The sequence below is a fragment of the Tachysurus fulvidraco genome, chromosome 1 (genome assembly GCF_022655615.1).
Source record: "Tachysurus fulvidraco isolate hzauxx_2018 chromosome 1, HZAU_PFXX_2.0, whole genome shotgun sequence".
Lineage (NCBI taxonomy): Eukaryota > Metazoa > Chordata > Actinopteri > Siluriformes > Bagridae > Tachysurus > Tachysurus fulvidraco.
The window spans coordinates 33,002,862-33,030,520 of record NC_062518.1 but is presented as its reverse complement, the minus strand read 5'-3'; the positions used below and the strand labels follow the sequence as shown (position 1 = coordinate 33,030,520).

The 27,659-nt window shown below is 38.2% G+C and overlaps 1 protein-coding gene across 4 annotated transcripts in view; it reads left to right on the top strand.

The window, feature by feature from the left end:
• Positions 1–27,659, top strand: part of chd3 (chromodomain helicase DNA binding protein 3) — a 40,235-nt gene that overhangs the window by 4,319 nt on the left and 8,257 nt on the right. For 2 of the 4 annotated variants that reach the window (XM_027134523.2, XM_047820018.1), the window contains exons 7-39: positions 2,295–2,424; positions 2,548–2,723; positions 4,146–4,403; positions 4,567–4,770; positions 5,131–5,348; positions 6,442–6,573; positions 6,984–7,074; positions 7,206–7,397; positions 7,795–7,995; positions 8,516–8,653; positions 8,790–8,911; positions 9,007–9,180; positions 10,449–10,590; positions 11,145–11,276; positions 11,579–11,696; positions 11,969–12,093; positions 12,224–12,455; positions 12,615–12,784; positions 12,935–13,112; positions 13,990–14,076; positions 14,243–14,328; positions 15,472–15,605; positions 15,733–15,877; positions 16,532–16,697; positions 17,436–17,584; positions 17,726–17,951; positions 18,739–18,906; positions 19,007–19,135; positions 19,700–19,808; positions 19,975–20,107; positions 21,388–21,583; positions 23,803–23,966; positions 24,039–24,162. In XM_027134523.2, coding sequence (XP_026990324.2) covers positions 2,295–2,424; positions 2,548–2,723; positions 4,146–4,403; positions 4,567–4,770; positions 5,131–5,348; positions 6,442–6,573; positions 6,984–7,074; positions 7,206–7,397; positions 7,795–7,995; positions 8,516–8,653; positions 8,790–8,911; positions 9,007–9,180; positions 10,449–10,590; positions 11,145–11,276; positions 11,579–11,696; positions 11,969–12,093; positions 12,224–12,455; positions 12,615–12,784; positions 12,935–13,112; positions 13,990–14,076; positions 14,243–14,328; positions 15,472–15,605; positions 15,733–15,877; positions 16,532–16,697; positions 17,436–17,584; positions 17,726–17,951; positions 18,739–18,906; positions 19,007–19,135; positions 19,700–19,808; positions 19,975–20,107; positions 21,388–21,583; positions 23,803–23,966; positions 24,039–24,162 — 5,149 coding nt within the window. Of the gene's footprint in view, positions 1–2,294; positions 2,425–2,547; positions 2,724–4,145; positions 4,404–4,566; positions 4,771–5,130; positions 5,349–6,441; positions 6,574–6,983; positions 7,075–7,205; positions 7,398–7,794; positions 7,996–8,515; positions 8,654–8,789; positions 8,912–9,006; positions 9,181–10,448; positions 10,591–11,144; positions 11,277–11,578; positions 11,697–11,968; positions 12,094–12,223; positions 12,456–12,614; positions 12,785–12,934; positions 13,113–13,989; positions 14,077–14,242; positions 14,329–15,471; positions 15,606–15,732; positions 15,878–16,531; positions 16,698–17,435; positions 17,585–17,725; positions 17,952–18,738; positions 18,907–19,006; positions 19,136–19,388; positions 19,533–19,699; positions 19,809–19,974; positions 20,108–21,387; positions 21,584–23,802; positions 23,967–24,038; positions 24,163–27,659 lie in introns of those variants that run through there. The other 2 variants (XM_047820020.1, XM_047820022.1) reach the window with 2 other exon arrangements.

Below are 27,659 nucleotides of genomic sequence, written 5' to 3'. Positions count from 1 at the left end.
TGTTGTATTAAATTTGTTGGTGTATGTGTAGATTTATATTTGTATTGTCTTTAGCAAATGAGAATGACCCAATAGTACACTGTTATGTGAAAGTTTCAACTCAAAATTGTACAATTAACTACAAAAGGTTTAGCACGCTGCAAGGGAATGTAGTTAACAATTTATTACATATTTATTCAAACTTTAATGCATATGACTTACCTTTACAAGACCAAAATTATTCTTGGACAATAGTATACTATTCAATAGTATTTTTGTTGACAAAAGTGATGCTATTTTTACCAGCCTTAAGCAATAAATCGTATGTTCCTGAGCTGCTCCGAGTCTTGTAACAGTAGTGCTGCATTCAACTAGAGGGCTTGTAATTCCTAACCTCAGACTAGACTGAAAATTTTGCGGTCCATTGGAGTTATCTTCTCAAGGAAAATTCCTCCAGGTTCTGCCATCACACTAACATGGCTGTGCAAAGTATGAGGCGTAGACAAAATAGCACTTCATAACTTGGTATGAGTTATGCAGTATATACATTAGAACAATTGAAAGACTTATTAGCTTGTAAAACCTTTAACTTTTACTTAATGTATATAGCTGTTTTAAGTTGGAAAATATAAACAGTTAGCTTGATGCTAACAAAAACGAGTCCATGGTTTTTCCCTACTTTGTATCTAGACGGTATGGAGGCTAAAAATGAGGTCATTTGGAACTCAGAATTTCCGCTTCAGAGGTAAGATGAATGCAGTGTAGTTCACCATCAGTGTGGTGTCTGGGTGAGAGAAACAAAATTGAAAGCATCTAGTATTTACATTTCAGGACTGATGGTGTTTTATCTTTTGTTGTTGAACATTTATTTGGTCTCTAATTTTGTGAAAAGCTAGTGAATGAGTGTAAGACCATTTTTCCTGATTGTGGAGTTTGTATCATTGTCATCTAGGTGTGAAGATCTAGCAAACTTGAGGTAATTGGTGAGTTTCCTTACATTTGTAAATAAAACTCACTTATATTGGGCTAGAGTGAGTGATTTAAGCCCTCTGTTTTTCTGATCTTTATCTCTATCCTCTGGTGTGAGTTTTAGCCAGCCTGCCATTTGGCTTGAATCAAATTTAATTGATACGCTGATGAACCAAATAAACAAATTGGGTAACAAAATATATTGGGAGAACACAGACTCGGCTAAAAATCATTAGACATGATAAAAAGTGATCATTTTGTTCTATGCACTGTTGTTTAGCTAGGTAGCTAGAGTTAGAAAGCTAGCTATCTCCATCAGCCTTGGAAATAAGCAGAGCCTCTAGGAAAGTCTGTACATCTAGTGAAACTCGGTCCGATTCACAGACAATGGGCATTTGTTCTGTAGATTATTTGCTGTTTGTAATTCTGCAGAATGAACACTGATACACTGCCAAATGTAAGTGATGCACAGGTGTTGCTACTTATTGGGCTGTCACAGTAACAGCTAACTGGCAGAGTAGCTAAACCACAAGCTCTATTCTGTACTTGATAGACACAATGATAGTATGCACTATATGTTTGGCAGCATTACATTTTAGGGACCCCCACATTGTGTGCATTATAAGATTTGGGATCCAGCTGCAAATTCTTTCTAAATTACTTTAGGTGGCACTCTGAGTTGTAAGAAGATTTCATATGATGGAAAACATCTCAGCACAACCTACGTTTCCTGCAAGTAGCTTGCAATAGCATTTTTGACTACGGAAATTCCAAAATCATACATTGTAGATATAAAACATGCAAAAATGGTCAAATCTGGAAAATTGTTGGTTTGAGCATAATGCCCACCTACACAGTGAGAATGATGGTGAGAAAGCTGATAAAGAAACCACAGATTATAGTTTCAGAACTGCTTGCTTTTGTAGTTTATTATTGGGTTTTTAAATGTCAAAATCCAAAAAGTCAAAATTTTAACTTTTTTCTGTTTGAATATGCTGCAAGGGGAATGTCTGAGAGCAACCCACATAACTGACTCGCTCTATTGTGAGACAAATTCTGTTGAAAACCTGTGGTCTAATCTGATGGCTTCATCTAGTACTTTGCTCTCTTAGAGAAAAAAGTTGTATATAAAATATTGTGTTAAGATTAAACTCTACATAACCATCACAAGTTTAGAAATAATGGATCACTCATTGCATGTGTCTTTTATTTTCTGTATTAAACCCTGTTCTTGTAAAGGGTGCCAATAACTTTGGAGTTGACTGTGTGATAAATGAAAAAAGGAAAGTGCGTGTGGTAGCTTATTCTTTATAGTGATATTGTGTTGGTCTATGTGTTTTGTGTAGAGTGAAGATGTGGACGATGATGACTCTGAGCAGGAGAACTCGAGTGTTCACAGCTCCTCGGTGCGCTCAGACAGCTCTGGCCGGGTAAAAAAGAACAAGCGTGGTCGGCCAGCAAAGAAAAAGAAAAAAGGTGACATTTTCTGTTTCTCTTGTTAACTGTGCTACATTGACATGCGCCATTTATATGTTTGTATTTTTTGTAGATGATTAGGTCCTCTGTGTGTCCTCTCTCATCTCTCTCTGTCTTTCTCAGTGCTAGGAGATGAGGATGGTGATGGCTATGAGACAGATCATCAGGACTACTGTGAAGTGTGTCAGCAAGGAGGGGAGATCATCCTGTGTGACACATGCCCGAGAGCATATCACCTAGTTTGTCTGGAGCCTGAGCTGGAGAAAGCTCCTGAGGGCAAGTGGAGTTGCCCACACTGCGTGAGTCACCTTCATAATACTTAAGCACCTCTAAAGCTTGCTTAAAAGTTTAAAGGAGCAACAGGTTCATGTTTTTGTGTTAAATCCTGAGTTATAATTATTATCTAGTGGGTGTGCGGTAGTGTTACATCTTTTGATGAGCGCTTGGAAAATCTTTTTTAACATCCTGTGCCACTGGAAAAAAAAATCCTTTTTTAATGTTGTACCACTTCATGAGACCAGCCATGTGACCAGTAGTGAGGTTGAACTGCTATGCCATACACCACCAGTCATCACAAACAGGTGCCTGCCTTTGCTGTTTTATAACTGTATATTTATAATATAGAAGCTACAATATATGGCCAAAAATATCCGGACATTTGATATGTCCTCATCAATGTGCTTTTTCTCCATACTGTTGCTACAAAGTTGGAAGGGCAGGTTTGTATAGAATATCTTTGCATCTTGGAACTAAGTGGCTCAAAGCTGTTCCAGTCTGATAGTGCTCCTGTGCACAAAGCAAGCTCCATGAAGATACGATTTGAAAGGTTTGGAGTGAAAGCACCTGAGGGTTCTGTACAGAGCTCTCACCTCAACCCCTTTGAACACCTTTGGGATGAACTGGACTGCTGACTGCACACCAGGACTTCTCACTACGACAGCAGTACCTCACCTTACTAAAGCTCTTGTAGCTGAATGAACAAAATTCAGTCTCCAACTTCTAGTGGACAGTCTTTGAAGAAAGAAGCCATATGCTAAAAAATGCAAAAAGAAAAAAAAACAAAACGTAAATCACACTCCAATCAGGTTGACTGCTGACATTTTTAAGGCTGTTGTCCTACTTAGATGAATGAACTCACATGGTTAGGCATTATTATTCACTTCTTATTTAGTTTGTTATTGAGTCACCATTATGCATTAGTTATTCACTGAAATTAAAATGAAGGCTACAGAGCTATTAAAGTGAGGAATGTAGATAGGGATTAATGAATTGTCCTCATGAATCTCTTTTGAAATCATTTAAAATCATGAACACTACTTAATACAGGGTTCACTCATACAAGGCTGGGGTCATTGTTACATGGAAGATAAAAGTACTGCATACTCGGGTAGTACCGAATAATGTACTGTAACATCAAATGCTTGCCTGTGAGTTATATGGAGAATGTTCTTTTCATATTCTGGATATATTTATAAAATATTTAAGTGCCATCATACAGGTTTTTTTTACTTCACTCCTGTAAGTAAAATCCATTAGATTAGCAACAATAAACATTTCTCACTTATTGCAGTTCTATTTATATTACACTGTTATTTAAATAAATTTTAAATATGTACTATAGCCACGTATATAAAATGTTCAGTGCACTTGAAATCCATTCCTCATTAATAACTTTTTCAGTTCTGTTACATTCATATGGTTTGTGTTTTATTTTCTCCTAGGAGAAAGAAGGGATTCAGTGGGAGGCGAAAGAAGAAGACTTTGAGGAGTTTGAGGAAGAGTGTGATGAAGCAGGGGTGGTGGAGCCAGGACCGGGAGGAGAGGAAGAGGAAGATGATCACATGGAGTTCTGTCGAGTGTGTAAAGACGGAGGGGAGCTGCTATGCTGTGACTCCTGCCCTTCCTCTTATCACATACATTGCCTCAACCCCCCACTGCCTGAAATACCCAACGGAGAGTGGCTCTGCCCCAGATGTACAGTGAGTTGCGCAGAACTGAACTAGAAAATATCAAATTGGGCTGAACTGATATATCTGAACTGTTTCAGAATGAGTTGAATTGTTATATGACAGAAGCAGTGCATTTTGAGATGGCGAACGTGATCATATGTGCCGTCATTTGTCAACTTTCTAACTTGCACAGTGTCCACCAATCAAAGGGCGGGTGCAGAAGATCCTACACTGGCGGTGGGGTGACCCGCCACCTCCTGTGCCTGTTCCTCCGCCTCCAGATGCACCACCTGATGCTCCACCCCCACCTCCCATGAAAGGCCGGGCAGAGAGAGAGTTCTTTGTTAAATTGGCAGGACAGTCCTATTGGCATTGCACCTGGATCACTGAACTTCAGGTGTGTGTGTGTGTATGTGTGTGTAAAGGAGAAATTGACTGAGAGGCTAAACATGAGCCACTTTATCAAATCGCTCTGGATAAGAGAGTCTGCTAAATGCTGTAAAATGTAAATGCAAATCTATATATGGTGGATGAACAGAGAGATAGATGAACAGATAGATAGACAGATAGACAGATAGATAGATAGATAGATAGATAGATAGATAGATAGATAGATAGATAGATAGATAGATAGATAGATAGATAGTTAATGTATTATTATTTTATTACACAATATATTACATATACTGTATATGTCTTAAAATATATAAACAACAAAGTCAGCATCTTTCCTATGTTCTCATCCTCCTGTCCTCAGCTGGAGATCTTTCACTCTGTGATGTTCCGTAACTACCAGCGGAAAACTGATATGGATGAGCCACCTAGTCTGGACTATGGCTCTGGAGGAGAGGAGGATTCTGGGAAAAGTGAAAAGCGACGGGCCAAAGACCCTCAGTATGCTATCTTAGAGGAAAAGTATTACCGCTACGGCATTAAGCCAGAATGGATGATGGTACACAGAATAATTAACCATAGGTGAGGTTTGTTTCATTCAAAGTATTGTCATGACTGTTGTCTTCATATTCTGCTCCCTTAATAATGTTTATAAGAATCAGAAGGAACTTTATTGCCAAGTAAGCTTGAGCATACAAGGAATTTGTTTTAGTGTCATACGCTTACAGTACACAGAGATGACAACACACAGACAATAAGAATAAGATGAGAATAAAAATAAATAAATAAAAATACACAAATGTAAATCCAATTAGTAGAAAAAAAAGAAATAAGTAAATTGTAAAACAAATAAATTGTATGTGTAGATGATAGAATGGAATAGAATTGAATGAGATGCAGGGATGTGGTGGTAACAAATAAATATGATTATGCAAATAAATATGCACATTGTTATTGCATAATGGTGGGAAAATTTAACTGTTCATGAGGTAGATTGCCTGGGGGAAGAAACTGTTCTTGTGCCTGGTTGTGCTGGATGGTAAACGTTCAAAAAGCAGATGACTTGGATGTGAGGGATCCAGAGTGATTTTCTGAGCCCTACAGTTCTTTGAGTGTGGGAAGGGGAGCACCAATAATCCTTTCAGCAGTGTGAACCGTTCTCTGTAGTCTTCTGTAGATGTCTGATGTCTGATTTTGTAGCTGCGCTAAACCAAACAGTATTAATAATAATAATAATAATAATAATAATAATAATAATAATAATAATAATAATAATAATAAGTATTAATGTGCACAGAACAGACTTGATGATGGCTGAGTAGAACTCTTTCAGTAGTTCTGTTGGCAGGTTAACCTTCCTCAACTGGCTAAGGAAGGGCCTTTTTTACAATGGTGTTGATGTTAGTGTCCCACTTCAGTTCCTGGGAGATGGCTAGAGCTTACTCTAGAGCTTACTGGAGGTGTTACAGGTTGTGTAAAGAGATGGTCACAGGTGGGGTGGGGTGGGGGTTCAAATCTACAATAAAACTCAATCAGATCTTCAGCAAGTTGTTGATTCTCCACAGTGCTGGGCTGGTGTCTTGTAGTTGTAGCTTTCAGACCTTTCCAGACCATTTGCCAATGTTGTTTTTATTTTTCAATGTTTTTATTTGTGTATTCATGTGTGTCTTTGCAGTGTGGATAAGAAGGGGAACTATCACTATCTGGTGAAGTGGAGAGACTTAACTTACGATCAGTGTACATGGGAAAGAGATGACTTGGACATCCCAGAGTTTGGCATCAATAAGGCAGCTTATTGGAGACACAGGTATCACTCAAGTAACAAAATCCATAATCTGATAAGTTCCTTACAGAGACAGCTTTTACTTGTGCATGTTTGGATTATCTTGAATCATGGATGGATGGATAACAAATCCAATTAATATTTTTTCACATACTGTACATACATACATACACACACATTATGAGATGTAGTGAAATGATTGTACGAATGCCTTTAACATTATTCATTTGAGGGACAATATATTTTGAATAGGGAATAGGTGTGTAGAGATGGGGAGGAGTAAACATAGGCGGGGCAGACACGAGACATAAACAAACGCACATGGCCAAATGTCTGGGCTGAGTCCTGACAGAACACTACCCTCAGTTAGAAGATTTGTCACTATTTGTTTTATTAGCCTTTCCTTGACACCAAGTCTTTTTTGGGTCTTATAGAGAGGAGGTGATGAAGGAGGACCCAGACAAGCCAAGGAAGATGAGGAGAAAAGAGGAAAATGATGAAGCTCCTGGCACACCTGTTAATGATGTGAGTATGAGCTATTGATAGACCTGGGCTGCTGCTTTCCTATTTCTTTAGTTGTACTCTATTTTTAACAATGAATATCACATAACCCTTTTGTTCATTAAAATAACCCTCTTCCCTCATGACTCACCCAGCCCACGATAAAGTACGAAGAGCAGCCAGACTTTGTGACAGTAACAGGAGGAACTTTGCACCTCTACCAGCTGGAAGGTCTCAATTGGCTGCGCTTCTCCTGGGCTCAGGGCACAGATACCATCCTGGCCGATGAGATGGGCCTGGGCAAGACTATCCAGACCATAGTCTTTCTCTACTCACTCTTTAAAGAGGTGTGTCTCCTGTGAGCTTATATTAGTTGGTTTAATGAAGCACAAGTATTGCTTTCTGATGCATTAGAAGGCTTATCTCTTTTATAATAAGAATCTGGATATGCACATTTGTGGGCATTAAATCAGTGGCCATAATCATTTATTTTTAGAAAGAAGCTAATTATCAGATGACAAGAAAAGTCAGTGTTGAGTTTCATATTACTAAACATTTCTAGTAATAGGCTTAATCTAGAAATTTCTAGAAATATTCTTTTTAATAATAATAATAATAATAATAATAATAATAATAATAATAATATTCCATTATTTTACTGTTTATCAGATTCTTTCACCTGATAAGATTAGATTTTTTTCGTACTTCAGTGTGTTTTTGTCCTCGATCTCTCTCACTGCTCAGGGTCACACCAAGGGGCCGTTCCTGGTGAGCGCTCCACTCTCCACCATCATCAACTGGGAGCGGGAGTTTGAGATGTGGGCTCCGGACTTTTACGTGGTCACGTACACAGGAGACAAAGAAAGTAGAGCTATAATCCGTGAGAACGAGTTCTCCTTTGACGATACAGCCGTGAAAGGAGGGAAGAAAGCCTTCAAACTGAGGGTGAGAAGGAGACAGGATAAAATGCCTACAAAAAAAATGCCCACAAAAGCAGCCCATATGAGCCCTACACCTCTTATACAGTACATAGTGCCAACATTTATATTAGTTTCTACTTTCATCTTGTACTGTACATCTAATTAACTCGTAATTTCCTGTTAAACTTGACGTGCTTGTCATCAAGAGGTTTCAGAGTATAAACGTCTGAAATGCTTGTGACGTGTAGCATGTGTTTACAAAATCCAGATGTACTGCAAATTACACCAAACAGCAGCAGCCATGTTTACATGCAGTTTAAAATCTGTTCATAATGCCACAAGAAATAATGTTTATGCACATGCATGTGGTTATCTAATTTTTAATTTTCAACAGTTAAGGAGGTCAAATTGGTAGAGGATAGACCAAGAACCTGTGGTAAGACAAAAAGGGTTTTTAGAAAAGGACACAAACTACTAATAATAAATATGGCATTTAGGACTGTAGATGATATTTATGTACAACTGTTTGTCTTTCTATACTCCAGAGAGAAGCTCCCATTAAATTTCATGTGTTGCTGACATCCTATGAGCTGGTGACTATTGACCAAACTGCCCTGAAATCCATCGACTGGGCCTGTCTAGTAGTGGACGAAGCTCACCGTCTCAAAAATAATCAATCTAAGGTACCAGCATTTGTGTGCATGTCTGTGTTTGTGTACATAACATAGTTCATATTGACGTGTAGTTATATTTCAGGATTGTAAAATTCAGTGCATAAAAATTCTAGTTTTGATGTTGATAAGTTTGTGCACGTGTCAGTTTTTCAGGCGACTAAATGACTACAAGATTGATCACAAACTGCTGCTAACAGGCACGCCGCTTCAGAACAACCTGGAAGAGCTTTTTCACCTGCTTAATTTCCTCACCCCCAACCGTTTCAAGTGAGAACGAACACACATGAACACAAATTCATTTTACACACATAAACAAACACATTTACAGAGCTCAGTCTGTCTCTTTGTCTTTGTGTCTGAAGTAATCTGGAGGGCTTCCTGGAGGAGTTTGCAGACATCTCCAAAGAGGACCAGATCAAGAAGCTGCATGATCTGCTGGGGCCACACATGTTGAGACGGCTCAAGGCGGACGTGTTTAAGAACATGCCGGCTAAAACGGAGCTCATAGTGCGTGTGGAGCTCAGCCCTATGCAGAAGTGAGAGAACAATGAGAACACAAAAGGTTTTTAGATCTAGGCAAACTATAGGATACTATAGGCATTTTATTGTAGTCATGTGCAGACTCAGAGACTTAAATGCTTTAAAGTACAAGAATATACTGTCCAACATTATTGGCACATTTCATTAAAATGAGCAAAATATAAATAAAACTTTGAAATGAATGTCACAGGTTTCTAATAGACACAACAGAAAAGTGTTCACCATGTCATCAGGAGCTCGAAGATCTCAGATCCTGATAAAGCCACAGCTACTCAAGAGACTAGAGCCAGGCTCTTTAAGTGGGAGGGATGACAGCTTTTTCTCCTGACAGTCAGAGTAGCACAAGCCAATCATGGGTGTCTGTAAGTTAATTTATGTAAAAGACAATAAAATATTTGACTTCAGCTGCTTTGTGCTGCAGCATGAGCAGCAGTTTGAAAGATGTCCTAGCAGGCAGCACATTTCACATATCAATGATATCAGTGTAGTAATATTAGGTAATGTTCCCACTATAAAACTCAGAGCCTCTTCCTCATAGGAGAGCATTGTAAAGGAAACCTGGAAAACTCTTCCTTGAACTCTTCCTGTTTTCTCTAATTGTGAGTTGAAGCATTTCAAGGATTTTTGCTCATTTTTCATAATATGTGCCAATAAAACTACACTTAACTGTCTGTTGTTTATAAAAAAAACAACAACGATTGTTGAGCTAGTTTGCCAGTTGCTGACTAATCCCCCTGACCAGTGTCCTTTAACTGAGTGCATGACAAGCCTCGCTTACACTTCTTAGTGAAACATTCTTTCACTAGCATCATGCAACCAATAACTTAGCACATTTCAAAATGTTATCAATTTCCTGTTGCCAGTGATATGCACAGAATATCCACAGACCAGGCAGCATGTGAACAATGTGCACAAACAATAAGCAAGAAGGCCTCCTCTTTAGATAATTGATGTAAAAAGTGTAACTAACAGATTTCCAGAAATATGTTGGCACAATGTTCAGTTTGATTGCTGCCTAAAAAGCCCTCTCACTCATCCATACTTCATTCTTGCATAATTGACGGGCAGTTTGTTTTGTAACTCATACTAATATTTACAGTTTCAACTTGACATACTTCAGGGTTGGGTCACCGATATGATCATGTATATGTTAGAAGAACCAAAGGAAAATTGAAAATAGAAGGAGAGAAACCACAATTCAAATGTTAAGTGAGTACAAATTAGATGGTTTATTCAGTAATCATTTTTGTATATTTCTAAAAAGGAAATACTACAAGTTTATCCTGACACGGAACTTTGAGGCGCTGAACTCAAAGGGAGGAGGGAACCAAGTTTCTCTGCTCAACATTATGATGGACCTAAAAAAATGCTGCAACCACCCCTACCTCTTTCCTGTCGCATCTATGGTGAGGGACACACAGTTAACAATTTTCACATATGCACACACACACACACACACACACACACACACACACACACACACACACACACACACACACACACACACACACACACACACACATTTCACACTAATTAGGTGAGATACACACAGTGCTGTCACTACTGATTAGTAAACAGCTGGTATTCACAACCTCCTAGTTTAATACATACTAAAATAATCGTAAGTCTACCAGACACACACTTTTGGTCCCTTAGCTCTTAATTGTTTGGATTCTCATCTCTCCCTCAATTGGATGAATGAATCCTGGCAAATAAACAAATATAAATGTATACTTTTGTCTTCAATGTATTTCTAAAAATAGTGACAACAGCATGCAAAGTGCTGCCATCTTCTGTCTGAAATTGTTAATGCACTATTGGTCAATTTGAATGAGACTTTCCTCTCAAGAAGTAGAATTAAAGTATGGAAAATGTCTGTGTAGTTCAAGTAAAATGTTTTAATGTTTGACTGAACATTATTTGGAAAATGCACATTGCTAATGGCGTGTGTGCCATATAGGAAGCTCCAAAGACACCAAGTGGAGCTTATGAAGGGGTCAGTCTCACAAAGGCTTCTGGGAAATTGATGCTGCTGCAGAAGATGCTGAGAAAACTGAAAGAGCAGGGCCATCGCGTTCTTGTGTTCTCTCAGGTAAAGACAGATATAAGTTTTATAATATGTTTTCTGTAAATGTTGTATACACCCACTGAGCACTTTTTATGATCATCAATCTGCAGGAACTGTGTGATGTAATCATGTCAACATGGACCAGAATGTGTTCTTTCCACAAAGAATTGAGGCTATTTCTAGAGCAAGGCGAAGCAATACCAAGATTTATTGTAATTTTCCTATTAAAGAGCATAGTGTACATAATAATTTACCACACAGGGCAGGGTCATTATGTAGTACTATTTATGCCCTCTCTCACTTTCTAATGCTTGTGTTCACATTAGATGACTAAGATGCTGGATTTGCTTGAGGATTTTCTGGATTATGAGGGGTATAAGTACGAGCGAATTGATGGGGCAATCACTGGAGCACTGAGACAGGAGGCAATAGACAGATTTAATGGTAAGAACAAATTAAATAATTTAATTTAACTATAGCCTAATCATAATCCCAATCTTTTCAGGGGTTAGGTTTAAAACATATCGATATATATATACGTAATTGAAAAGTTAATTAGAAACACTAACCTAGAATGTTTGTTTTTCATTAAATATCAGTGCAGAATCTTTCTTTCATTATTTCTATATCCTAAACATAACCCTCTTTTACCACTTGTCTAATCTACATAATGTGCCACATAAAAATAATATCTGTCTGTTTTCTCTTAATTTCAGCTCCAGGTGCACTTCAGTTCTGTTTCCTTCTATCTACAAGGGCAGGGGGACTGGGGATCAATCTGGCAACTGCGGACACTGTCGTTATTTTTGACTCTGACTGGAACCCTCATAATGACATTCAGGTAGGTACACACACACACACACAAACACACACACACACACACACACACGTCTTGTCTTGTATGTCTGTTTTAAAGTTATATATTTACTTTCGTTCATCTGTCTCTCTCTTACACTCTACATCTCTCTCAGGCCTTCAGTAGGGCCCATAGGATTGGTCAAGCAAACAAGGTGATGATCTATCGGTTTGTGACACGTGCTTCTGTTGAGGAACGGATTACCCAGGTAGCCAAACGTAAGATGATGTTGACTCACCTGGTGGTGCGACCAGGACTGGGCTCCAAAGCTGGCTCCATGTCCAAACAGGAGTTGGATGACATTCTGAAGTTTGGAACAGAGGAGCTATTCAAGGACGAAACTGAAGGTGAGAGTGTAAAAAAGGAATATATGGATAGATAGAAAGATAAAATGGTGAGTGGATAGACTTGTGAATGAGTTGGAAAGACATCTGTTGAGATGCCCATTAGATCCTTGTAATGACTGTACATCGTCACCAAAATTGTGTCTGTATCTGTGTGTTCAGCTGGAGACAATAAGGATGACGACAGCAGCGTAATTCACTACGATAATGTCGCCATTGAACGTCTGCTGGATCGGAGTCAGGATGCCACTGATGACACGGACATGCAGAACATGAATGAATACCTTAGCTCCTTCAAAGTAGCCCAGTATGCAGTTCGAGAGGACGACAAGGTAAAGAAAGAAAGAAAGAAAGAAAGAAAGAAAGAAAGAAAGAAAGAAATGTAGCAAATAAGAATAAGAAGTTATAATGTGAAAAATTAAGAAATAATACCAATCAAAATGTGCATGTGTATGTGTGTGTGTATGTATGTTTTTTGCCAGATTGAGGAGATTGAGAGAGAGATCATTAAGCAGGAGGAGAACGTAGACCCAGATTACTGGGAGAAGCTTCTTCGGCACCATTATGAGCAGCAGCAAGAGGATCTGGCCCGCAATCTGGGCAAGGGCAAGAGAGTTCGCAAACAGGTCAACTACAATGATGCTGCACAGGAGGATCAAGGTACCTTTGCATACAGGACATATTTCACTGTATACCATCGAGAGTAGTATTTTTGCCTTTACATTTTTATTGCATGAATGCTACATGAGCTTCTTCCCCCAAATTTTTTGCTTATGCCCAAGTGTCAGGCCGAGCCTTCAACACACGCACTTCTGCATTCTTCTTCATTTGTTTATGTTTTCACATGCATATGTTTTGATCCTGGTCTTGTCTCCACTCAGGTCTTGTCACTGGCTGTTTCGCTCACGTGTCCTTATTGCCTGCACATGTTTTGTGTTTACCTTTTGATTCATTAGTGTATTTAAACCCTTGTGTGCCTTTTTTCTGTACAAAGTATGTGTTCATTGTGATTATGATCTGTCTACATTGAGCCTTTTGTCACTGCTTCGTTGATCTTGTTTTTAACTTTATGTGCTGATTGCCTGACCTGTACTTGAATACTGTTTTGATTGTTCTGGACTATTTACGTTGCATCTGCCTACATCTACATTACATGACACCAAGTCTGCCAACATTTGCAATAGCTGGCTTAATGATTCAAGTCTTTTTACTGATCCAACACATCTACTTACTTGGGCAGGACTTGTACCATGATTCCACTTAGTCTCACTAGAGTTACATCTTTAACAAATCTATTTAGAATGCACCAAAAAACACAATAAAATACTAAAGAAATATTTGATTGAAATGCAAAAAATAAGCTGGTAGAACTATGGCTTTCTCTGTGAAAGTGACCATGGTTTGCAGTGAAATAGCTGTAGACTCCAGGGTTCTGTATGACCTGGACCAGTAGCTAGACCTCATGTAAAGTGAGAGCAGGCACACTGTGGGATGTTGTTTGTCTGAGTGTGGCTGACCCTGCTGTGTACGGTTTCAGAGTGGCATGCTGATATCTCAGACAACCAGTCTGAATACTCTGTGGGATCTGAGGAGGAGGATGAGGACTTTGATGAGAGGCCAGAAGGTGAGGAAAGCAAAGCATATGTGCACAGACTACAGAAGGAGTGAATAAACAGACAGAGGCTTTGATGTGATAAGCAAGGTCTTTGCATTGTCTGCTGTTGACATTACAAATAAACGTACAGTAATGTTTTGAACAGACTTTTGGTCGCTGTATTTTCCTCTTAAAGGTCGAAGGCAGTCTCGAAGGCAGATCAGAAATGAAAAGGATAAACCGCTCCCTCCACTTCTGGCTCGAGTGGGTGGCAACCTTGAGGTATTAGTGTCTACTTTTGTTGAGTTCCTGACTTGGCAGTGAAAAGCCATTGTGTATAATTTCACATGATTACCCAATTCTACCATAAACTTTAGCTGACTTGTAATTTTCCATTTTCGGTTTTTGATCGTGATCTCTTGATGAGATGGAGGAGTTGGTATACACAACAACTTTGTTTTATGCCATAAATAACATGACCAGTTGACAGATCAGTGCTGGTGTGTATAAAGCTGCACAGAGTAAAATCTTTTTTCTAAACTTTTTAAAGATCTTATTCATACAAATGGGCCTAAGAATGAGAGCAGGGTACTAACATTTTTAGTCATACTTTCTTCTACAAGCCTAGGAGCGTCTGTTATTGTATAGAAATATGGCGGCACAGAGACAGGTACTGTAGGTGTAGGTGTGCCCAAAGCCTTTCACACTCATTAACACACTGCAAATGATAATGCAGGGCTCATAAATACATTTGTGGGTGCACAATTTTTCTAATCCTGAAAAGGCACAGGTAGTTTTTTGTGCTTTCACCAAATCAACTACAATATTTGTATATATATTTGAAGAGAAACCAGATGAGACCAGATATAGAGCTGCTGAAACCAGATGACATTGGCAGAAATTACACCTGTTATCTTGGAGACAGTGGCTCATTCTGACCTTTATTTTCTTCACAATTTGATAACCATCTAATTTCCACTCACCGGTTCGACCCAGCTAGAAACTAGGCAGGGTGAAAGCTAGCACATGCTTCCTCTGAGACACATGAAGCCAGCCAACGGCATGCTATCAAACTGCTGCTCATGCTGTGTCCCAGGGACATGTAACATATTTGCTATCTACTGTTTTCTGCACGCATGAGCTCACAGATATCTATGATTGGCTGAGATTTGCAGGAGACAGTGAGAGAGAGAGAGAGAGAGAGAGAGAGAGAGAGAGAGAGAGAGAATCTCCTATCCAGAGAGAAAAAATTCCACTCTTTGCAGTACTTCTATAACTTTTGTGAAAGTAATCAGATCCGTTATACATTCTCACTCCGTTGTTAGATGTTTTGTATTAATTTACTTTTTGAGTAATATATGGAAGAAAACATAATTAGCAGTTTGTGTAATATGCATGTTTGTGTTTTTTGTCTATGTGTTCTAGGTATTGGGCTTTAACACTCGTCAGAGGAAAGCCTTCTTAAACGCAGTGATGAGATGGGGTATGCCATCTCAGGATGCTTTCTCCTGCCAGTGGCTGGTACGAGATCTGCGTGGCAAAAGCGAGAAAGAGTTCAAGTAAGAAATTGTGATGAGCAAAGATTTATGGGGACTGAATGGAAACACTGGAAGATGATTGACAGTGCATACAGGAGTTATTGCTCATTTCTGAGTGTTTTCCCTCTCTGTCTGTCACTCTCTGCAGGGCATATGTTTCTCTCTTCATGAGGCATTTGTGTGAGCCGGTAGCTGATGGCTCAGAGACGTTTGCTGATGGTGTGCCGAGGGAAGGTCTGTGTAGGCAGCCTGTTCTGACCCGCATCGGAGTCATGAGCCTGGTGAAAAAAAAGGTCTGCCTTGTTTATTTCGGGCTCATATCCTTACCTAGTGCCCATACTGAATGTATACAGTGTATTACTATAAAGTTCTATACAGTACCAGTAAGGAAAGCAGAATTTGTAGAATTCCAGTGTGCCAATTGGCTTTCCTTCACTCAGTTTTAGAAACTTAGTTCCACAAAATCATATAAAGTTCATTCTTTGTAGCATTGCATAGTTAATTATGAACTGCTTATTTGGAAGTATAGATTAATTAATGGACTGTTATACTGTGATCATATATTATATTAAAGTCTGTTATTATAGAAATTATTATATAAAAGTCTCTCTTAAAGAAATAGACACTCATAATGTACAATATGTAATAACAGTGCATTTTCTATAGATTTTGCTAAAATGCAGTCAATAAGATAAATAATCTTGATTTCAATGTTAAGCAAAACAATTGTGTTCATCAATTTATTCATTGCAGTTCAATGCTACATTTATGGTTAACAGTACTTCAAAAAATTTTGCATAAAAAAAAACATGTTAAATAAAAAAGAAAGAAAAAGAAGAAAAAAATATGTGGAAAACAAAGCAGTGAAACAGTTGAGACGTCTAGCCAAATAATGGAGTTTCCAGAAATGTTAAAGGCAGAGGTGCTTCCTGTGCTGGTGTGTGCAGGTTCAGGAATTTGAACACATTAATGGAAAATGGAGTATGCCTGAGCTGAAGCCTGAACTCACTGGGGACTCGAAGAAATCCTCAAGAGCTTCCTCACCTGTTATTAAAACAGCTACACCAACTCCAGAGCAGAGCTGCAACAATACACCCTGCACCTCAAAACCAGGTACACACACACACACACACACACACACACACACACACACACACACACACACACACACACACACACACACAGAATGAACATACAGTAAACATGTCTCTGTCCGTGTCTGGTGTTTACACACATACATGCACACATACAGTATAACATCACACACATACACTGTCACTAGAGATTCAGGTGGAAGTTCTGAATCATAAAGTTACAATTGTAGTGTTTGTCCACAAGAGGGTAGAGGGAAACTGTAGGAAGTAAAATTAAGTACTGTATGCTATTAATTTGTGAGCTCCTAGCATTTACAGCATTTGGCAGACACCCTTATCCTGAGCGACTTACGTTTTATCCAACTGAGCAATTGAGGGTTAAAGGTGTAGGATTCACTCACAACTTTCCTATCAGTAGGCCAACACCTTAATCACTAAGCTACCACACCCCCATCCTCAGCTACTTCAGCCTCTCTTTTTAGCCACATATTAGTCAAGATTGCTCTGTTCATGATGTATGATTACATTTATACAGATTAATGAAGCTTTTTTGGACAGCTAGACAGCATGTACACTTTTATCATGATTGTCAAATCCAATATTAACAGATGATATTTTCTGTAGCCCTAGTAGGTGATAAATCTACCCCCTGAACGCACATAAGCACAAACACGACCTGCAGCTAAACATAATGATTACGCACAGAAACCCAGACACATGAAGACACATGACAAGAGTTTGCTTTGTGACCTTGTAGCTACACCCTCTCCACCTGAGAAACCTGAAAAAATTGGAAAGGAGGGAGAACGAGAAGAGGGAGAGAGCCTGACTGATGCAGAGAAGGAGAAGGATAAAGGGAGAGAGGGGAAAGAAGGAGAAAACACGGACAGTACAGAAACTAAAGAGGTAAGTGTGTAAGAAGCACTGTGAGGAAGTACAGAAGTGAAGGGCTGGCTGCACATATTGTTTTGAGTATCTGTGCATGCATGTGTATTAAACAATGTAGCACAGTGAGAGATTTTCTCTTTCTGTCTCTAAACTCTTAAGGAGATTGAACAAGGTTCTGCATCTAGTGAAACGCCTGAGCTGTCTGAAGGGCTCACAGCAGACTCCAAATCAAAAGAATCTTCTGACATCTTTCCATCCTCACCAAAGCCAAGGTGTGGGAAAGAGAAGGCTGGAGAGGAGGAGAGTCCTAAGGAAGAGGCTGGTATTGAAAAAATGAAGGAAGAAACTTCATCAGAGCTTCCTGCAGGCAAAGACGAGAAGCAAGGTAGTTTGGCTTGTACATAACAACACCATATATTTACAACATATTTACACGATGTAAATAAAGTAAAAAAAATTTTTTTCCATTACATTACACCACAATTGTAATAACGTTGCATGTACAGAGAAAAAAGAAACCCTATTAGCTAACAAACATACAATGGAGGCTAAAGGCAGTTTAACAAATTCACCAGTGGTGGTAAAAAATAACCAAATTGTTTAATCAATTAAAAATGCAATTATTCATCTTAATAAATTCTCTGAGAAAAGTATAGTTGCATAGCACTTTGTAACATATAAAACTAAAAGTACAAGAACGATTCCAAAAAGAAAGACATTTGTCCAAATCACTGATTTTAGCATGAGGAACTCTGACAATGCAAACTATTTGCTCATAGCTAACCAACACAATACAAACTGACTTGTGTCTCATTCTAATAGATGCTTTGGTTAGATTTTATATTAATAGCTATAACTTTAAAAAAGATGATTATTGAGAAATGTAGTGATGTGGAAATTACAATTAATAACATTAAATGACTCAAAAGAAATTGTTTGTTAACTTCCCTTCTCTGTTTCTGATTATATATTTTAAAGTATCATTTCCAAACCTATTTGAAAACTATGAACATTTATAAACAAAAAAATGTGCATAAATGTTTATTGGAGCCCAACAACTGTCCCAATATTTTCCTTATAAGTAACAAGACAACATGTTGAAATGGTGTTCACTACATGCATTAGATATATAATTCCTTTATGGATTCTGAATAGATAGTCAAATTTAGTAGTCATTTTTATTGTTGTTACTGCAGCAGAGAAAGAGGAGAAGAGTGAAAAGGGAGGAACAGGTGAAAAAGTCATGGAAGAGAAAGAAAAAAGTGAGGAGGCACCTGTACCTGCAGAATCAGCAGAGAAGAAGGAGAAAGCAGACGGCCAAGTGCAGGAGGTTAAGAACGGTGAATGCTGGAGAGTTCTCTTACTTATCATTTCCATTGTTAACCTCTATGTTATAAAACCATCATTTATATTGCTCTCTATTCATTTTTCTGGCTGCAGAAGAAGGCAAGATGGAAAAGGATGCTGGGAAAGAGGTCAAAGGTCAGAAGGAGGAGGTGGCCAAGGGGAACGGCAAACCAGCTGAGCGTCCTCGGTTCATGTTCAACATTGCAGATGGAGGATTTACAGGTAGAGTTTACGGCACAAGTTTACCATCCACTGCACCTAATTTGTAATTTACTTCAGCGGTGCGAATCTTGTTAACACAGAAGGTGACAGGTTTGACTGCTTGGACAAACTGTTGTGTACGAGAGTAGAACTTGCACAGATAAAACGGTTCTGTATTCTATAAATATTTTTGTAAACGTGCAGCTCTGCTGTGACTTTTGGCCAAAACACCCAAGCTCACACACTGTTAAGAGTCTATTCTCTGTTGGTTAAGATTAACTCAGAGATGATTTGGAGAACCTGAGCCCAGCATGAGCTTTTATACACAGTGCTCAAGTGCTGGCAAAACCTTTGACACAAACACTGGCTCAGTGTTAGTACAGCTTGGAGTGGAGCTGCGCATATCCTGACAAAATAAGCACAGGTATGTTTGTAAGGCTGGAAAGTTTATCAGTAGTACTGAAAATAATCAGCAGTAATATGCAGCAGCTGCGTGGTTCTCTTTGGAAACCATTTCTCAATAGGCAATATTTTATTGCATATATACAATATTTTTTCATCATGTATCTGTTTGCCTTTTTGTAGAGTTGCACACCTTGTGGCAAAATGAGGAGCGAGCAGCAATCTCCTCTGGCAAGATGAATGAAATATGGCATCGGCGGCATGACTTCTGGCTGCTGGCCGGTATCGTACTGTATCCTTGCGAATGACCGTATGGCGTATTAGCTATATGTCATCTACACCTGTGTATACCACATGGAATGTTATGACAGATGTAATTTAGAAGGCTAAATGTATGTAGCTGTGTAGATGTCATGGGACGGAATGCAGTTTAGACCTTGACCCTTGACCCGTAACAGTCACGGCTATGCTAGATGGCAGGACATTCAGAATGACCCACAGTTCGCCATCGTCAATGAGCCGTTCAAATCCCAAGCCAACAAGGGCAATTTCCTGGAGATGAAGAACAAATTTCTGGCCAGGAGATTTAAGGTGAACACGTGGCATTCATGAAAACACAAGTCTTTTACAGAAATGTTTGCCAGTCATTATTACAGTATGTCAGTTACAGCAATATCGAGTTAAGCAAGTTATTTTGGTTAAATTTCGATGAGTTAGCATGACTCTGCATAACCACAGACACAGAAGGGTGACAAATTATAGGAAGAAACAACACAGAAAACATGTGGCTTTGTAAGACTTATTCCAAAACAGCTTCTCTGTCTGGGACAGATTCGAGCTTTTGGATGAACAGCATAATTCTTAAAGATATTCCCTGAAGTTATATTTTGAGTGGAGAGTGCGGTCTAACACATCAGTCCAGAATCTCCCAAATATGTAGGGATAAGATAAGATTCAGACACTTACTGTAATCGGAAGTACTAGGTACTAGGTGCAGTACTAGGAGCAGTCTAGAACATCACCTATTTATGTCATTTGTACATATTTGTAAGTGAGAATATGATGTAGACTGTTTTTATGCCCAGGAAACATTTTATGAGTTCTTGTGCCTTGTTGATGGGGGCATTATCACCCACTCTTATAAAGATGGGAGAGGTTTATTCATACGATGAAGGCAATCATAGATTTATAACTACTATATATTTATAGTGACCCCTCCCTCTAAGGTGACATGTGGACCCAAACCAAGCCAGCACAAAGCCCTCCATAGCTTTAATTGACTGCACACTTCCCTTACTGTGCTTAAGAGGACATTTCCTACTCTAGAATTACTCTTAACCTCATATACTTGAACAGTAGTTGTTCTGTAAATATCTTATTTCAGAAATTAATTAATTCCTTATTTTAAAGTTTGATGACACCCACGCAACCTGCTGACACAAACTGTTGTGCAACACAAACGCCTTTTTTCCTGTGTTTTGCTCTGTTACATGTTTCATATCCCGTTCTCTACATCCTCATTCTTTCTTTCAAAATTTCACACTGTCTCTCGCGTGCTTGAATAATACAAAATGCAAAGGCAAGTGCTATCCTTGCAGTTATTGCATAATGTTCTTATTATCTGCTTATTTTCTTTCAGAAATCTTTCTTAAAATGAATTTGTTCCATTTCAGCTCCACTGTCAGCTTTATCCTGGAAGTTTGCTTATATTTCCTGGCTACATTCTCACTTTTGCTTATTTTTCATTTAACCCTATGAGTATACATTAATATTTTTCCCCTTGCATGCCTTGAAGTGGTTTTTTTTTATATTCCCATTTGTTTTATTTTTGTTCTGTCTTAGCTTCGCTCATCATTTTCTTGTTCTCTCAGCTGTTAGAGCAGGCGTTAGTGATTGAGGAGCAGCTGCGTCGAGCGGCGTACCTTAACATGACACAGGACCCCACTCACCCGGCCATGGCTCTAAATGCACGCTTTGCTGAGGTGGAATGTCTGGCAGAATCACATCAACACCTCAGCAAAGAGTCACTTGCGGGAAACAAGCCAGCCAATGCCGTCCTACACAAGGGTGAGGAGAGTATATGTGTGTATGCATAATATCTGTACAACACAGGTTTTTATGCCATGTGATTTGTAAGCATATACCTAAAACTCGTTCAGCCGTTTTTGTACAGTAAGTTTCTACACTTGGAGAATATCCATGAAAATACTGTCTCTGGAAGAATGCCATATTTCACAACATCCCCAAGATATGAGAGAACTCACATTCACAAAAGGCATTTTCAGCTAAAAATATTCTGAGAACCACAGCTCTGTTTGTTATCATAATTGACAAAGACAAACAAGCCACGTATGCTTTTTGCAGTCTAAATAATTTTTCAAAATTCAATCTGCCGTATAGATTTCAGCTAAAATGCGGAATCTGAAGAGTGGGTATGAAGTTAAACCCACTGTAAACTTCCAAATAATGAGAAGTTGCAAATCCAGAGCAATATAAATGGAGTGGCCAGGAGGTAGCCAAGACCATTTAAGGAGGCTCAAATTACCAAAATAACCCACAAATCCAGATGAAACATTATTTCATTTCAAGGACAAAATGTTATAATACTGATGTTCAATAATAGCGTAAAATAGAAACAACTTCTTTCACACACATAATGTTACTGATTTGAAGCTTACTGCATTTTAATCAGGCTTCATAAGTACACATGAGCAGCCCTGCAGATCTATTATATGTATCACTGTTGCATTTACATGAATAGGAAGTCAAACAAAACCAATAGCTACTTCTACCTGAGACAAGCAGCTCTGGGACTGTTTACGTGTTCGAAACAGAGCAGCAGGTCTATACCTGAACATCACTTTGACTCCAGTTTTTGTTTAATGACAACCACAAAGGGCACCCTGATCAGTGAACATATAAAGAATGCAAACAAACTGCAGATTATTACATACAACATACGGCTTACAGTTAATAATACGCAGAGTAAGAATTCGTTTAGTTTGTTTAGGCTGTAGAGTTTAGGAGTAATCTATGGTTAAAGTTTAGGAGTAATCTATGGTTAAAATCAGGAGTCTGTCAGGAATATTAGCCAAGAAGACTTTAAATTGTTTACAAAGATGACTTAAAAATATATGAGGTAACATAAGTAACATAAGCTAGTAACATAACTAACATAAGCTTATGTTAGTTAGCTGGTAAGCGATGGGATCAAAAACATGTCCACAATGTTGTCTGTACTCTTATAGGAAAGGTGTCATAGAGCTGCTTTCATTTCTATATATAGAATTAATGACAATATAGTATCTATAGAATTAGTGATTGCATTTTCATATATAGAAAGGCATACATGTCCACACAAACCTTTATTTGTGCCAAAATAAAGTGCTTTCTGAAGCACTTTATAAAGCACTTTATAAAGTGCTTTCCGAATACCAATATGAGCATAAAAATGTACTGTACACTTGCATTTTTAAGTGAGCCTAATTAGAGAAAAGCAGGTTATGTTCCCATAATCTCACTAAGAGTTCACTTAACATTAATGTTACCTACCTTACCAATAGCTAGCTTAGCTACCTTTGCTCTTATACTGTAGTTCTTAACCTTAATAACTAAATAATAATAACAGAAATAACTGTATGTTACAGCATACATATTCTGAAAGACACAACATGGGGTTTGGTCTAAGGGTTGTAGCTAGATGACTATTATTGGTTAATTACAATTCCTGCTCACTGCAATAATGTAGAGATACAATAATATATTCATGTAGAGTCTTAAAACGAAATGAGCAAATGAGTATTAGAATTTTATCTTTAATATTTCTATTAAACCTTAGATTTTGAGTAAAGCCATGCCAACTAACTTTGATTTCCTACCCATTGGTGATTTCCTTTGATAATGAATTATACAAATATATATTTACAGGTATTATAAAGTAAATTGTTCCCGACTATTAATACTTTGCAAAAACCATATATAAAGTCTCGTCTTCATTTTGTAGACAATATGTTATGTACCAATTAACTGCTGCTGTAGTCATAAGTCTCAGATTCATAAACTCTTCAACACAAATACGTTTAGTAGTAGTGGGGTTCCTATCATTTTTTTTTTTATTCCTCATGTCATCTCAGGATGTTATATATCCACATCTGGATTTATATAAAGCTGCACTGTAAAGATGACAGTGTCAAAAAAAACCCTAACTGTATAAGTAAAGTGAATTGAATGTTATGTAGAGACAACTTTCATCTATTTTTTGATTGTGTACAAATGTTTAATTGCAGTTCTCAACCAACTGGAGGAACTGCTCAGCGATATGAAAGCGGATGTAACGAGGCTTCCTGCCACACTGTCCAGAGTCCCACCAATCGCAGCGCGCCTGCAGATGTCTGAGAGGAGCATCCTTAGCAGACTGGCAAACAAGGGCAATGAGACACACACACCACCGGTAAATCCTCACACACATACAACTTGTTAGTTTTAAAGTAAACTATTCAAACATGGTCTTCGTTCTCTTCAGCCTATCCCACCTGGACCATATGCAACTCCGCAGAACTACGGTCCCCCTTTTACCCCAGCGCCTCCAGCCATGGCTCTGGCTGCGACCAACTACAGCCAGATGCCTCCAGGCTCGTTCATATCAGGTGAGTACTGCTGTTCCATTCATACTGAGGTCTTCTTTAAAACCTTCGATGAAAGGTTTATCAGAGGTTGGTTCATTTGGTCAGAGCTATAGTTTGTTCTTCAGCCCAGGCCTTCTATTAACCTACAGAAAGAACCATTTTAGATATCGGGTTGCTAAGCTGCAAAGATAGTAAATCTTAATCATATCATAATCATAAATATTTTTGGAAAAACCTTTTTAGTAGTTTGAGTGTGATTTTTTTGACCTTACTTTCTACCATACCATTAAAGGTCAGTAAGTTTTTTTGTAATAAAATTAAATTTGAAATTTTAGTAATTTAAGCAAATATTAGTGAGCGTAGAATGTTGATGTTCCCTTACAACCGTGGAGTGTTTGTGGTTTCCTCACAAGATTTGATATGTGAAAAACACTGAATCTACAGAGATGCACAGTAACATACACACATTAATTCCTTGTACATTTTGATGGCTTTATGTAGCCAAGTTAGTCATCTGAAAAATATGGAAGCATGTTGTAAAAAGTGTCAATTATATTGCAACAGTTTGTTGTCAGTCATCTTAACAATCAATTTGTCAGGGTTTAGGAATGTATTTAATAAAGACATAAAACAAATGAGGTCTATGATGCAGGAGCACAGTTGTACTTACAACCTTAAAATATCTGTTTTATATCTGCCAAAGTGTCTGGCAAGTGATTTGACTTAATATGGCATGCATTTAAACAAACTTGTACTATGTTTGTTTTTATGATTATAGGTTCCCTATTTTGGTTTTAGCAGTCCTGAAAGAATTCTAGTTTTCCTCACCACACCTCTCCATCAGCATTTCACTTTCTGTCCCAGATTATTTGATTTCTTTTTTGTTCTGGGAAGGCATATATGTGAACTTTTTCACTGAGATGGTAGATACAGTAGCTGCTTATCAATCTTTAAGCCATGAGTAAGAAGAATTATATGAGCCTCTTTTATTATTTATTTAACTTCTTTCAACTCTCATTTCCAGTTACAAGTGTACTTTGGCACTAGTGAGATTTTAGGAAATGCATATATACAATTTTTATAGCAATATTTTCTAATGTAATCCTGATGTCCTGTAGAACTTTAGTATATTGAGAAGACCACTGAAAAACACCAGAATTAGGGTAGAGGGAACAAGAAAAAATGCACTGTATAGCATAAATTTTATTTAATGTTATGCATATTTCATTTAATCTATTAATTTGCAACATACATGTTATAAGGAAGTGACTTTTTTCCATTTTGTGAACTCTGGTAATGGAAGCATAATATATCTCCCTATGGTTCTATGGCTTAATGGAGGACCTGCGTGATGATTACTTTTGGAAGTACACTTGAATTCTTGCTTCCTTGATGAGTACCAATAACAAAATCATCAGCTTGTGACCATGACCCCAGAAGTGCTTTGCTATGGCACACGTATCCTCTGGCTATTCTTGTTAATCGCAGGTGGCTGACTCAGTTGTTGTACATTGGCTACATACATGCCATTCTCTTTTACTTTCTTTTTTTATGGACTGATTCGCAAGTGGCAACTGTGTATTGATACTGTTTCTTAGGCTACAGAGGAGGAAAATGATAGTGTTGACACTGATTTATTAAGGATGACTCAAGGTGCTGATATTGTATTCCTTATCCAATGAGTTAATTGTCTTTAGAAAGTGAAGCCCATCTATAATGCTCCCCAATGCACAGAAACAACTTGCAGTCACATTCACACAGTCATTTCTGTGAAAACCCTGATTGGACCCAGGGCTGGCCTGGGCACCTTCTCCTCTGTAAAGGTTGATATATTTTATTGATATATTTCAATGTCAATATCTTTGATTGACTTAATGGTTAAATCTGGATGTTTTTCTGTCTAATTGCCTGCTGTTATGTAAGTAAGTATGCACAAGGCTCTTAGAGAACTCACTGAACCCCACTGTAACTGAGATGTGGAAATGCATGCCTAAGATCTATGGTCACCACCAATCATCTTTGTGAACCACTTATTATTATATCTGACATGTGTAGTTCAAAAGGTCCTGTTCAGTTTAATTTGCTCCAAGCTAGGGATTTCCAGCATTTCTGTACTTGTAGTGTTAGCTGCATGATTCAGCTTCACAATTGGGCAAACCATGCAACACACCGAAACATTCACCGAACAAACACTTTGTGATGGCAGACAAGATACAAATTTGCATTTCATTAAGGGCAGGTGCATCTGTGCCCAATGTTAGGTTTAACGTTTTCACAATAGCACCATATCTTTTGGGCACCACCATGCCAGCTCATTTATATTCAGCTGCATCTCACACAGATTAATGTACAGGTCTCTTTCAGCATTTATTACTAGTGTAGCAGTGTCTAGACAATCATTGTTTATAGCAGAGGTAAAGCTCTCCATCTTTGATGCTGCCATAGCAGCCAGAACGCAGGCCGTTTCTAATTAGGTCGTAACTTCAGTGTGCTTTCAGTGGAGGTGGGCTATCCATATTCTCTACCAGCATAGGCTTGAGGCCTAGAGCTGTAGTCAGTGAATGTATATCAGGTTCTGTCTCTATAGGCATGAAAACTGTAGGCTCCTAAGTTTTCCTAAGATCTCATCTTCTTTGCTCTGCTGCATTTATTTTGTGCCTGCTGCTAGCTCCACTACCCTGCATTCTAGCACATTAAAGGCAGTCATTCTTATTCTTCCATGGGACTGATCAGATGAGTCTTCTTTCCAGTTCTGTAACACAGTGAAGTTTTTTTTTTTCTTGCCAATGGGCTCTGCGACCATATCTGTGACTCACTTCACTCTGTGGCAGCGCAGTGCCAGAGGAAGGTGATTGATAGCCAGCTATATTTCAATAGCCTTCAAACTTCGCCTAAGGCATTATGTTCCAATTAGGGCAACATGTTCAGGAGCCAAAACACTTTGGCCATTGATCATGTCCATCATGCAGCTCCTTGTGAGCTTGGCAGAACAAACAACTCAAGTTCTTACAAAGTTTCAATAATTCATACATGTTATTTAAGGTTATAAAAGTTACTTTTAAGTTTCAGTTTTTCCTTGCCTCTGCCTCCTCCAGTTTGCTCATTAGGGATAGATAGAGATAAAAAAAAAAACTTTTGCGAAACTTTATTCACAATGTGAATTAAATTGAATTGCATAATTTCATAAGTTTAGTCAAACATTTTTTTGTGCTTGTTTTAGTTTAGTCCAGACATTCTATACTCTTTCATAGATGCATTTTTGTACTTAGTAACATGTGCCATGGATAGACAATAGAAAGCTGTAAATGAATAACCTTAAATATTAAATTGTCTGTCCTTTACTATAAAATCTCTTGCATTACTTAGCAAAATGTAAATCTGTTAACAGTTTTAATCGAAGCAGTCGCATTTTGATTTGAAAATGCCTCTGAGCAAATTTGGCGAAATATGTTTTCTTCCTATCCCTCTTGTCCAGCTCTCTGTGATAGAAAACTTTAGTTTATAACAGCATAAACATG